This window comes from Eretmochelys imbricata, chromosome 1, assembly GCF_965152235.1.
Source record: "Eretmochelys imbricata isolate rEreImb1 chromosome 1, rEreImb1.hap1, whole genome shotgun sequence".
Classification (NCBI taxonomy): Eukaryota; Metazoa; Chordata; order Testudines; family Cheloniidae; genus Eretmochelys; species Eretmochelys imbricata.
This window is the reverse complement of record NC_135572.1, coordinates 110,226,377-110,239,170: the sequence shown is the minus strand read 5'-3', so window position 1 is coordinate 110,239,170 and position 12,794 is coordinate 110,226,377. Positions and strand designations below refer to the sequence as shown.

The window sequence follows — 12,794 nt, the reverse complement described above, 5'->3', positions numbered from 1 at the left end:
ACATTAGCTTTTTCCACATCCTCTGTCACTAGGTTGCCTCCCTCATTCAGTAAGGGGCCTACACTTTCCTCGATTTTCTATTTGTTGTTAACATACCTGAAGAAACCCTTCTTGTTACTCTTAACATCTCTTGCTAGCTGCAACTCCAAGTGTGATTTGACCTTCCTGATTTCACTCCTGCATGCCTGAGCAATATTTTTATACTCCTCCCTGGTCATTTGTCCAATCTTCCACTTCTTGTAAGCCTCTTTTTTGTGTTTAAGATCAGCAAGGATTTCACTGTTAAGCCAAGCTGGTTGCCTGCCATATTTACTATTCTTTCGACACATCGGGATGGTTTGTTCCTGTAACCTCAATAAGGCTTCTTTAAAATACAGCCAGCTCTCCTGGACTCCTTTCCCCCTCACGTTATTCTCCCAGAGGATCCTGCCCATCAGTTCCCTGAGGGAGTCAAGGTCTGCTTTTCTGAACTCCAGGGTCTATACTCTGCAGCTCTCCTTTCTTCCTTGTGTCAGGATCCTGAACTCAACCATCTCATGGTCACTGCCTCTCAGGTTTCCATCCACTTTTGCTTCTCCTACTAATTCTTCTTGGTTTGTGAGCAGACAGACCCATTACCTTGTGCCTAAGGTCACTGAAGAACAAAGTGTGACTTCATGAAAAACATCTCTGGTCCTATTTGGGTGTAAAAATTTCAATTTTGAAACTAAGAATTTTGGAATTTAACTTGGTCAAAGTTTGAATTTCTGAATCAAAAAATATAAGATAGATAATATCCCCTCCCCCCCACTTCTCTCATATTTTGAACAAAGCCAACCCTTTCTCAAGAGGCCCATTTGTGGGTCATAAAATGGCCTGGAACAAACATCTGAAAACATTATTGTGAAAATGAGTCAGATTTTTTTCTGTTTTCTTTTTTCATTTTCACATCAACTAGCTATCTAGACCCAACAATATGAAATAAAATAGCTGGGATAAGAGAGAAAAGGCGAAGAGAAATGGCGCTAACTGATTCCTTACTGACAACTTCAAACCATAACAGGATCATGCACATTTCCATGGGATGGTATCATTGAGAAAATCACTTTACAGATCAAAATTTTAAGATTAACATTTTCAAATCAAGGAAAAACACAGGACTGAAAAGTGAGCAATGTTTTAAAAACCCAGAGCAACACTGTCAATTTTTTGAAGTTTTCTACTGAAGATTACATACCTTTACGCACTTTAAGAAATTATTAAATAGCAAGTTGATTGTCATGTTACAGTTACAAGCATGATTCCTTCAGAGATTGCAAAGGGTACATGGCAGAACCGCTATTTTTTATCCTGGCTATCAGGTATTGGATGCAATACATGATCCATCAGCAGCCCTCCATTCCCAATAATATTAACTACTGAGACAGTTTCAGAGTAGCAGCCGGGTTAGTCTGTATCCGCAGAAAGAAAAGGAGGACTTGTGGCAGCATCTGATGAAGTGAGCTGTAGCTCACGAAAGCTTATGCTCAAATAAATTGGTTAGTCTCTAAGGTGCCACAAGTCCTCCTGTTCTTATTGAGACAGGCACTCGAGGGCAGTGGTTCTCAACTGAGGGTTTGGTTTAAAGGTGGTATCAGGGGGTCTGCGAGCCCTGGAGCCCCGACCCGAGCCCATAGGCGGAGTTTGGGGGAGGCACGGGGAAACTGTCTCCCCCCTGCAAACAGCAGTGCCGTAACCAGAGCTGGGGCAAACCCAGGCGTGGCTCCATCCCCACCCTCTTTCCCTGACCCCCTGAGGCTCTGGCCCCTGGCCAGGTTGGACATAGGAAGCCACAGCCAGGCAACATGGGGCCGGGATGCTGCCCTAGCTGGTACCATGGAGCACCATGGCGTGATGCTTCCCTGTCTCCTCTGTCTGCTGCCGGTACATGGGGCTGTGGCTGCTCCTTAGTTCCCAGCCCCCACCGACTGCTTGTGGGGGACCCAGCTCCAGGGCTGGCAAATCCCTCGGGGAGCAACGACCATAATGACGGGGCCCTCCCAGCACACAGCCCCTCGCTACCCTCTTCCTACATCTTGAGCTACCCCCTGCCTGCATGGAGCCCCAACTACCCCTCTCGCTGCACCCTGAACTACACCCCTGCCTGCACACAGCCCTAGTTACCCCTCTCCCTGCACTCAGAGCTACCCTCTTGCCTGCATACAGCCCCAGCTACCCCCTTCCTGCACCCTGAGCTACCCCCCGCCTGCACACAGCCCCAGCTACCCCCTCCCTGCATCCTGAACGGTTTTCAAACTTTTTGAGCTGAGCCTTCCACCGCTTTGAATTATTATTTTTGGTTGCGCACTCCCCCCTCATGCCAGACAGGTTGGGGGGCCTGCTGAGGTGACTCGGGGGTGGAGGTGGCACTGCCTCCCTGGACCCTGCCATGGGGAGCTGGCCTGAGCCTGCTCCCCAGATATAGAAGTCAAACTACGCCTATGCCCAAGCGCCCCTCCTCCCCTACAGCTGAAGCCTAAAATGGGCCCCACCCCGTGCTGGGCTCTGGCATTTTTATAGCCCGTTGAGGGAGCCTCAGAAAGAAAAAGGCTGAGAATCCCTGATATGGGGGGGGGGGTGTGTGTGTGTGTGTGTGTGTGTGTTTTTTTCAAATAATTGAGCTATATATAATCATTGCATTCTTCGAGGTGGTTCCTGTTAGCCGCCGCACTTCTTCACAAAACATAATAACTATCAACCTATAATATCAAACTAATAACTATATTCTCTACTTTAAGACCCCTGCTGAAAATATATTAACACATAAAAAAAAAAACAGCTGCATCAAAGAAAAAGAAAAAGACTTGATGTTGTGACATCAGCAAAGACCAGTAGTTTACAATTAACACATTTATCATTTTTGTTAACAAGATGACAGAACTTCCGTAAGTACCCATATTTTATAAAATACGGGATGAAAGCTATTGTATTCATTAAAAAAAGCAAGAGTTTTATAATATTATATCTTGTATCTACGAAAGAAATGTCAGTAATATGCTAAGAAAATATATAAAATATATCAAAGGTTAACCACCTCTGTCTTCGCATTTCCTCTTTCTGAAAGTTCAGATAAACTGTGTAAATGAGAGGTCCCAGCAGCTGATTACTCAGTTATGTAGGTTGATTAAAGAGCACAGCAAAGTAGACAGGGAGGTCAAGAAACGTCTCTGCCAAAATGTTTAACCTCTTTGGTTTAAGACAAAGGACAAGTAAAGTATAACCTTGTTAATTTAAAATGACTGGAAGAAACTTACTGCAAATAGCTGATTTTTGCAAATTAACAAGCGAACAAAAAAAAGTATAAAATGCACTCCAGAAATAAACTTTCTTCACTTACTCTGACACTGTTTCGTTCAACTTATTTAGGATCACACTTATAGCATATTCATAAATGTACAATAGAATATTTTGTAAAAATAGTGAAAGCCTTGGTAATGTGAAAATTCACTACAGCCCTTGGCTTTTTAATTTTGGCTAAGAGGTGGCACTTTTTATACAGATTCTGAAGTGAGCAAATTATTGAGGTTCTATCATATACAATTCAGAATAAGGAAAGGGCTCACTCACCACATTGTAATAGCTTTTGCTAATTGCAGACGTATCAAAACCTTTGGGAGGACTCTTCAGTGTTCCTGATTTGGGGGAGACTGGTTTTTCTGAAATGTAAAATGTTTTGTCAGTGGGATGCAATTTCATATTTCAACACTAGAGGTCAAACAAGCTGCTCTAAGATCACTGAAATGAGATACAGTGGAAACAATGCTTTCCTGAGAAATGTACAGAGCTGTGTTAAAGTCAAGTCTTACATACTAATACAGGATCAAAATGGTGTATATATTCACAAAAAATGAAATTCCAGAGCCACTGAAGTCAATGGCAAAACTCCCATTAACTTCATTGGGACCAGGATTTCAGCCAATCAGAATAACTTGAGCAAAATATCTTTTGAAAAGTGAACACATTATCACAGGCAGGCTGTGATTTTAAAATGAGATATTTGCAGTAGTCCAGAAGGTGTTATATGTTTAGACAAAAGCAGTAAATTACTTTTGCTTTCACTAAATTAAAATGGATAAAAGCAAAATCCACAAAAAAGGTCTAACTTTACTATACTTGTAGTTTGTAGAAATAAAATATAAAAAATTGTACAAGTTAGTACAGAAATAAAACGATTTACCAGATGATCTTCTGGAATATCAATTACACTTATTATCTATGTAAAACAAATGCCTCTGCGCTGAAAACAATTTCTCCATCAACACAGAATATGTGCAATTTTCCAAAAACAAACAAAAAACAAAACAAAGAAAACCCCAACCAACATTCCCTGAAAATGCAACCCTGTAAAAAGAATCTATTCCTCAATTATGCTCTCTGTGGAGAGACAACATATGTCTGCAAGATTAAAATGACTGTCCTGACAGCTTGCAGCACAAGACCGTATCACTTAATGAGCTGTTCTGAGAGTTGGCTCTCTCAGCAGTACATACAGACACAAAATAAACACTCCCAACCCTCCTTCCACCTCCTCTTATTTAACACTAGTGGGATGCAAGAATTTCAAATGTAAAGCTGCTCTCTGCTGAATCAGAAGATGGGATATACAGTATATAGAGTGTCCTCCTGACCTCGTGCACATGACTGAAGTAACAGATCTGAATGAGCGCACTCTTTTGGCAATTGCCAATTATACTATAAAAAGGCTTTATTCATCTGGACATTATGCTCCATTCACTTCATATTAAAACAGACTGGTTTCATAGGCAGACTTCAGACAAGTACCTTAGTTACGAATACCAGATAGTGAAATGACAGATTGTCTGAGATGAACTGTAGTAGGATCAAAACACTCCTACTGAAAATCTAGGCATGCCTCTATTTTGAAGACAAACTCTTCTGTTCACTCAAGCTTTAACTCATAAATATATTTTATTTAAAATTTAACTTTAATTCTGGTGAGTTGATTTTTAAGAATCTGGGGTGAGACTCTCAGGTGCAGAGCAGCACCTTACATCACATGAGGAATCTGCCATTGAGTTGGATAAACCAGTCATGGGAGGGGGATTCTCCAGTGGCTCTTTTGCCAATCCCCATCACACTGCCAACCGGGAGGAAGTTTCCAGAGGAAAAGGGGTGTGGGCCAGGGCAGGCCATGCTGCACCAATACCCAGCTGTGGCTTTGGGGCTGAACAGCAGCTGTTAATTTATAGCCATCCACAGGCTGCCATGCATTATTCTCAGGGCCTGGCCATGCACACAGCATCCCCAGGATTAGGCTGAGTGAAAAGGTGATGAGATACTCTTTTGCCTTCACACCCCACAGCTGCCTTGTGCACGCTTTGGCCTGACCGCAGGATTTGGTGCAAGTGATTGATAGCTTTGTCCCTCAAAACTTTCTTTGCTCTGACATCAGGGAAACATGGATACATTGCTGAGGAGTAATTCCAGAGAATAGCACAACCATGCAGAGACAAAATCAGAAAAGCTAAGGCACCAAATGAGTTATTGCCTTGTATGTCCCTTACCAGGTGTAAGAGGAGGTTCTTTAAATACATTAGAAGCAAGAGAGGGATGAAGGAAAGTATAGGTCCTTCTAGTTAACAGCGGAGAGCTAACAACAGATAATAACATCAAGAAGGTTGAGGTGTTTAATGCCTATTTTGCTTCAGTCTTTGCTAAAAAGGTTAATGGCGACCAGACACTCAACACAATATTAACAATAAGGGGGAAGGAACATACCTCAAAATAGGGGAGAACAGGTTAAAGAATATTTAGATGAGTTAGATGAAGTCAGAAATTCATCCTAGGGTAGTTAAAGAACTAGCTGAAGCAACCTCTGAACTATTAGCAATCATCTTCGAGAACTCACAGAGGATGGGTGAGGTTCCAGAAGACTAGAAAAGGGCAAACATAGTAGCTAGCTTTAAAAGGGGGAACGAAGAGGACCCAGGGAATTATAGACCAGTCAGCCCAGATACTGGAACAAACTATTCAACAATAAGTATCTAAGCAACTAGAGGAGAATAGGACTATAAGGTCAAGGACAAATTATACCAAACCAACATAATTTTCTTCTTTCACGGGGTTACAGGTCTAGTAGATGGGAGAAGCAATAGATATGATAGATCTTGATTTTAGTACAGCTTTTGACACAGTCCCACATGACATTCTCATAAGCAAACTAAGGAAATTGAATCCAGATGAAATTACTATAAGGTGAGTGTACAACTGGTTGAAAGACTGTATTCAAATATCAATGATTCGCTGTCAAACTGGGAGGACATATCTAGTGGTCGTCTTGCAGGGGTCAGTCCTGAGTCTGGTACTCTTCAATACTTTCATTAATTACTTGGATAACGGAGTGGAAAACCTGCTTATAAAATGTGCAGATGACACCAAGCTGGGAGAGGCTGCAAGCACTCAGGAAGAGAGGATTAGAATTCAAAAGGACAATGACAAATTGGAGAATTGGTCTGAATTCAACAAGATGAAATTTAAGAAAGATAAATGCAATGTACCATACTTAGAAAGAAAAAATCAATGCACAACTACAAAATGGGGAATACACAGACTAGGCTTCAGTGCGGGGTGGTAGGCTGTAGTGACTGTGAAATCCTAACAAAACGTCACATCCACCACAATCTCACCACTACCGAGAGGACAGTTATACAGTCTCTGCAATCCAACCGCTGATAGCGATCAAACCAGCAGATAAAGGGGGCAACATCGTGCTCCCAACAGTGCTGACTACGTCAACAAGCCCAACCAACAACTCCCTCCGTGTACATCTACACTGCAATAAAAGACCTACGACATGGCCACAGCTGGCCCAGGTCAGCTGACTCAGGCTCATGGGACTCAGGCTGTGGGGCTCCAGCCCAAACATCTACACTACTATTTTTTGCCACAGAGTCCGATCCCTGCGAGCTCGAGTCAACAGACCCGGGCTCTGAGACTTGCTGCCACGGATTTTTTAATCCAGTGTAGACATACTCTCCGACACCACTTCCTATAAAGAACTCAACGAAAATCCCACACCACAATGCATCCAAGAATTTGAGGATATCATCACATCTTTCTCCAAAGAACTCCAAGAGAAACTCTACAACCTCGTCCCCCATGAACCTACCCCAGGGGCCTTCTACTGGCTTCCCAAGATACACAAACAAGGGAACCAAAGCAAACCTATCACATCTGGCCACAGTACCTTACTGAAGGAACACTGGGACTCAGACCCATTCACCACACAAAGGACCAGCCTCCTCTAGAAACACTGCAACATTAACAACCCCCACTCAGAACATCATCCTCGCCACTGTGTATGTCACTTCCCTATACACCAACATCCCTCACAATGACAGCATTGCTGCCTGCCTCAAACATCTACAAGACAACAGACAACACTCACATATGCAGCCCAAACACATTTCATCCTCACCCATAACAACTTTATAAGCAACAACGAACACTTTGTCCAAACCATGGGAACAACCATGGGTACTAAGATGGCTCCCCGATATGCCAGCCTCTTCACAGGCCACCTTGAGAAAGATTTCTGAAAAACACCACTGTGAAACCAATGATACACCCAAGATAAATCGATGATATTTTCATCCTCTGGACAAAGGACCTAAACTCCCTCAGAGATTTCCACTGCAACTTCAGGAACCAGCACCTGTCTATCAAACTCTTTTTAAAATCTTTCCACACTAGCATCAACTTCCTAGACACCATGATCAGCTTCAACAATAGAACCCAGCAGACAACTATATACAAGAAACCAACGGATCACCACACCTACCTCCACAGATTCAGTAACCACCCCAAACACACCAAGAAATCGGTTATCTACAGCCAGGCACTCAGATAGCACAGAATATGGGCAAGGATAAAATCCAGGATACACTCCTTAACACACTTAAAACTGCCTTCCCAAAACAAGGGCATTCCACCAGAGAAGTAGATCACATCATGGAGCAGGTTCACCCAAACACCCTGGGAGAATCTACTTCCATGCAGGGGGGAAGAAAAAAAATGGCTGCACATCCTTAGTTGTTAACTATCACCCCATCCTGAAACCCACACAAGGTCTCATTACACAATTACAACCCATATTCAATGGGGACCACATCCTGAAAGACATCTTTCCCAAACCTCCTCTTCTGGCCTTCAAACAATGTCCCCAGCTTGCCAAGCTTGTCATCAGAAGCAAGCTCCCCACTGACCAGGACACACCAACTCAAAGGGACACCAGAGCCCGACAGAACAGATGCAAAAGCTGCAGACATATCTCCACTGTTATGATACTCAATACTCCCCCACCACACACCTTCCAAGATCCATGGGTCCTACACATGCCTCTCACAACATGTGGTGTACCTCATGCAGTGCATCTAATGCCCCAACAACTCTGCGGGCGAAACCAGACAATCACTTAAATGAACTCACACAGAAAAATGATAAAAGACAAAATCATATCACATCACACGGGGTCTGAACACTTCACAAAGCAATCACTCTATATCTAACCTCTCAGCCCCTATGCTCAAAGAAAATCTGCACAACACCTTCAAAAACAAGCCTGGGAACTCAAATTCATAACTTTGTTACATACTAAAAATCATGGATTTAATAAAGATGCTGAATTTATGGCTCTTTACAACAATCTATAACTCACTACCCTCCTTTGTCCTATGACTGCAGAGGAGTTAACTTCCCGGTTCACCTTGAATGGTCTTACAACATGTGAACTCCTTATGCAAAACAATTTTTTCCACCTTGTATTTAGCTGTGACACTCTGGGTAGCTTTCCCAGATCTGAGGAAGAGCTCTGTAAGCTCAAAAGCTTGTCTATTTTACCAACAAAAGTTGGTCCAACAAAAGATATTACCTCACCCAACTTGTCCATCACACACATACAGGTGGTCTGAAGACTATCGTAATACAGAGGTTCTTAAACTGTGGTCTATGGACTACCATTTGCTAGTGACTTGTAGAAAGCTGACTGGTTATATAGTGTTGGCTCTCTTCTTCCACCTGCTACATCACATAAGCTTGGCAAGCTGGTGAACTGAGCAGACAAATAATGTCGATTGATCACCTATTTGTTGACCATGCTTAATTATTAAAAAATATTCCAGCGAGAATGCCCTGATGTACGCAGAAGCCTATCTTTTTCATTGCATCCTAGTGCCATCTGTTAACAAGGCTACTTAAATGCCTTGATCATTCACTTTACCATATGCTACCACCACCTGTTAGGAAAAAGGTGACCAACTGAAAATGGAACATCTTGACTGGATGCAATCTTCTGGAACTAACAGTGCATGTGTGTGTGTATAGATATCTTTCCTTGTATACCAGGATATTAACATACATGCTGGTTTACAATTTAAACACATAGTTCCTGCCTAAAAGAACCCACAATCTAAACTGATTAGACAAACATAGGGTATATCAGGGGATGGCAACCTTTGAGAAGTGGCATGCCAAGTCTTCATTAATTTAAGGTTTCGCGTGCCAGTAATACATTTTACATTTACAGGGGCCCCCCGACGGAACCCCAGACTGGCAGCGGGCTAATTGGGGCCGGCAGCTGCGACCCCGGCTGGCAGGAGCCAGCGGCCGGAACCCCAGACTGGCAGCAGGCTGAGCGGCTCAGCATGTTGCCAGTCTGGGTTCCGTCTGACACCTGCGCTGCCGGTCTGGGATCCTGGCAGTGGGCCGAGGGACAGAACCCCAGACCGACAGTGCAGGCGGCAGGCGGGACCCCAGACCGGCAGTTCGCTGAGCGGCTCAGCCTGCCGCCGGCCTGGGGTTCTGTCTGCCGGCCTGGGGTCCCAGCCACCGGCCCCGCTCAGCCTGCTGCCGGCCCGGGGTTCCGTCCATCCAGGCCGGCAGGGGGCTGAGCGGGGCCGGCGGCCGGGACCGCAGCTGGTAGCAGAGTGCCACTAAAAATCAGCTCACGTGCCGCAGGCTGCCAACCCTTAGGGTATATCTACACTGCAATCAGACACTTGCAGCTGGCCCGTGCCAGCTGATTCGGGCTCGTGTGCCTTGGGCTGTGGGGCTGTTTATTTGCAGTGTAGACTTCAGGTCTCAGACTGCAGTAGCTCGAGCTCTAGGACCCTCCCACCTCACAGGGTTACATCGTGAGCCTGGAAGTCTATGCTCCAATTAAACAGCCCCGCAACCCCAGCCGTGGGTTTTTAATTGCAGTGCAGACATAGCCACAGAAAATAAGCCAGAAGGGACTGAGGGAGAGAGAGAAAAGTTCACGGTCATTAAACCTCCTCCCCCAACAAAAAGAGAAAAGATGCACAGTCATTAAGCTGCTAAGAGAGTTGGCCTGCTGCTTACCTATCATAAGTGCATTTCAAAATGACTTTTCTTTTTTAGTTGCTACGTTTGTTTTATTAAATTTCATTTTTCTTTCCTTTTTGTAACTGTTCACCCTTGAATAATGTTCACATTTAAATGCTAGCCTAACATTGATAAAAAAAGGTAATAATAATTATTCTTTCATTTTTTAGAACTTCATTGGGTTTCACATTTTTCCGAGTTAAAACAACTCAGTTAAGAAATAGGCCTAATTAAAAAAAAGTTAAGTACCTATGGCTAAGCTTACTGCGACCATAAAGTCTTGCTCTTTTTGTTACTGCTGTTACTGTTCTAATAAATTAGTGCTTTAAAATATTTGACCATTTTTGACATTCATTTGATAAAATTTGACCAATCGACCAATTATTTTTTGGACTGGTCAAATATCCAACCCTAAAATCACATTCAAGTAAGTAAAAATTCATTCCTTTTCCCTTTAAAAAACTGCTTTAAGTTACTAGATATTTTTGTTGGAATAGATAAATAATTAGAATTTCAGACTATGAACTACTCAGCTGAAACAACTCTTATCAATTAAGAACAGAGCCATAGGATCAAAGTTAGATATTCCCAAATCACTTGGTAGATTCATTATATACTGTATTTTGAGTGAATAGCCCTAAACAAATTCAACTTTTAAAACCTTTTGAAATATAGGATTTGTTTAACTGTAGAAATATAGGATTTGATATAGCATGTCAGATAAGCTGTCAGATCATGTCTGGTATTCTGCCTCTGGTCGGTGCCTTGCTTCATAAGTGGGTATAAAAAGAGCCACAATGGAAATGACCAACGGGGTGATGCAGCATGTGGAGGTGGAAGCAAGGAAGGGTGAGATGAAGTTACTTTCTTAGTATGAATAGTCAGAAATAACAAAACTTTTCATTTTTGTAGCCTCTTTCTTCAGAGGATCGCAAATAATTTGACAAAAGTTATAGTGCATAATTTATTCATACAGTGGTTCCCAAACTTTTTACTAAGCCAACCCACCACACTCATTTTGTCGACCCATCTTTACACGTAAAGAATGTGCGTGTGTGTAAATATACGTACACACACACACTTTCTTTTTTAAGTAATTCAAACACAAAAGAAAAAAGAAAAATCAAAACATTACATGCTTTCCACACTACTAGTACCCCTGCCCAACTCCATTTCCCTCTCCCCTCCGCAGCTAGGCCCCCTCAGATTCCTACTGAAGTTTTCCCCTGCCTTGCCCAGGCCTGCAGCCCAAGCTAGCAGGGGAGGCCCTGAGGAGGCAGGGGATATTGGAAAACAAACCCACTTCAAACTCACTTGCAGCAGCGGCTCCTGTCCCACAGCACTGGGCCTGGCTACTGGGTGTTGAGACACAGCCCACAAGGTCACAGCACCATGTAGATTTGGCTTGGCCCCCCTCTATCATGATGGAGGGGAGGCCATGCTAAACTCAAGTGGTGCCGTAACCCAGTGGTGCCGTAACCCAGTGCATGTCGTAACATTGGGGCGGGTGCTTCTAGGATGCGTGTGGCAGGGAGTGCCATTGTGGGCAATGACTGACAATCCACCTAGACCAGGGGTGAGCAAACTTTTTGGGCAGAGGGCCACATCTGGGTGGGGAAATTGTATGCAGGGCCGGGGCAGGGGGTTGGGGTCCGGGAGAGAGTGCAGAATGTGGGAGGGGGTGCGGTGTGCAGGAATAGACTCAGGGCAAGAGATTGGGGCAGAGAAGGGGTGCAGGGTGCAACAGGGGGCTCAGGGCAGGGAGATGGGTGCACGTGGGTGCAGGGTGCAGCAGGGAACTCAGGGCAGAGGGTTGGGGTGCATGGGATGCAGGGTGCGGCAGGGGGCTTAGAGCAGGGAGTTGAGGAGGCAGGAGGGGTTCGGGCTCCGGCCTGGCACCGCTTACCTAAAGAGGCTCCGGGGTGGGAGCTGTGTGCACTGGGGCCAGGGCAGGCTCTTTGCCTGCCTGCCCTGGCCCCAGGAAGCAGCCGGCACCACATCCCTCCGCGGCCCCTGGGGGAGCGTGGGGGCACAGGGCTCAGCGCACTTCCCTTGCCACGCCTCCAGGTACCTCCCCCGAAGCTCCCATTGGCCACAGTTTCCCGTTCCCGGGCATTGGGAGCTACGGGGGGCGGTGCCTGGAGGCAAGAGCAACACACAAAGCCCTCTCCCCCCGCCCCCCCCCCCCCCCCCCAGGGACGTGGTGCCGGCCGCTTCTGAGCGTGGCGCGGGGCCTGCGGCACCACAAGGGGCAATCCCACGGGCCAGATCCAAAGCCCTGAGGGGCTGGATCTGGCCCGCGGGCCATAGTTTGCCCACCTCTGACCTGGACCCTTTCCGCAACCCATTGGTGAATCAGGACTCACCGTTTGGGAAACACTGTTTTAATACACCCTATGTAATAGGCACTAACC

At 44.8% G+C, this 12,794-nt stretch overlaps 1 protein-coding gene across 5 annotated transcripts in view; it reads right to left on the bottom strand.

The window, feature by feature from the left end:
• ARHGEF7 (Rho guanine nucleotide exchange factor 7) overlaps positions 1 to 12,794 on the bottom strand; it is a 191,545-nt gene that overhangs the window by 86,000 nt on the left and 92,751 nt on the right. For all 5 annotated transcript variants that reach the window (XM_077813588.1, XM_077813551.1, XM_077813559.1 and 2 more), the window contains one exon: positions 3,586 to 3,674. In XM_077813588.1, the coding sequence (XP_077669714.1) occupies positions 3,586 to 3,674 (89 nt within the window). The remainder of the gene's footprint in view (positions 1 to 3,585; positions 3,675 to 12,794) is intronic.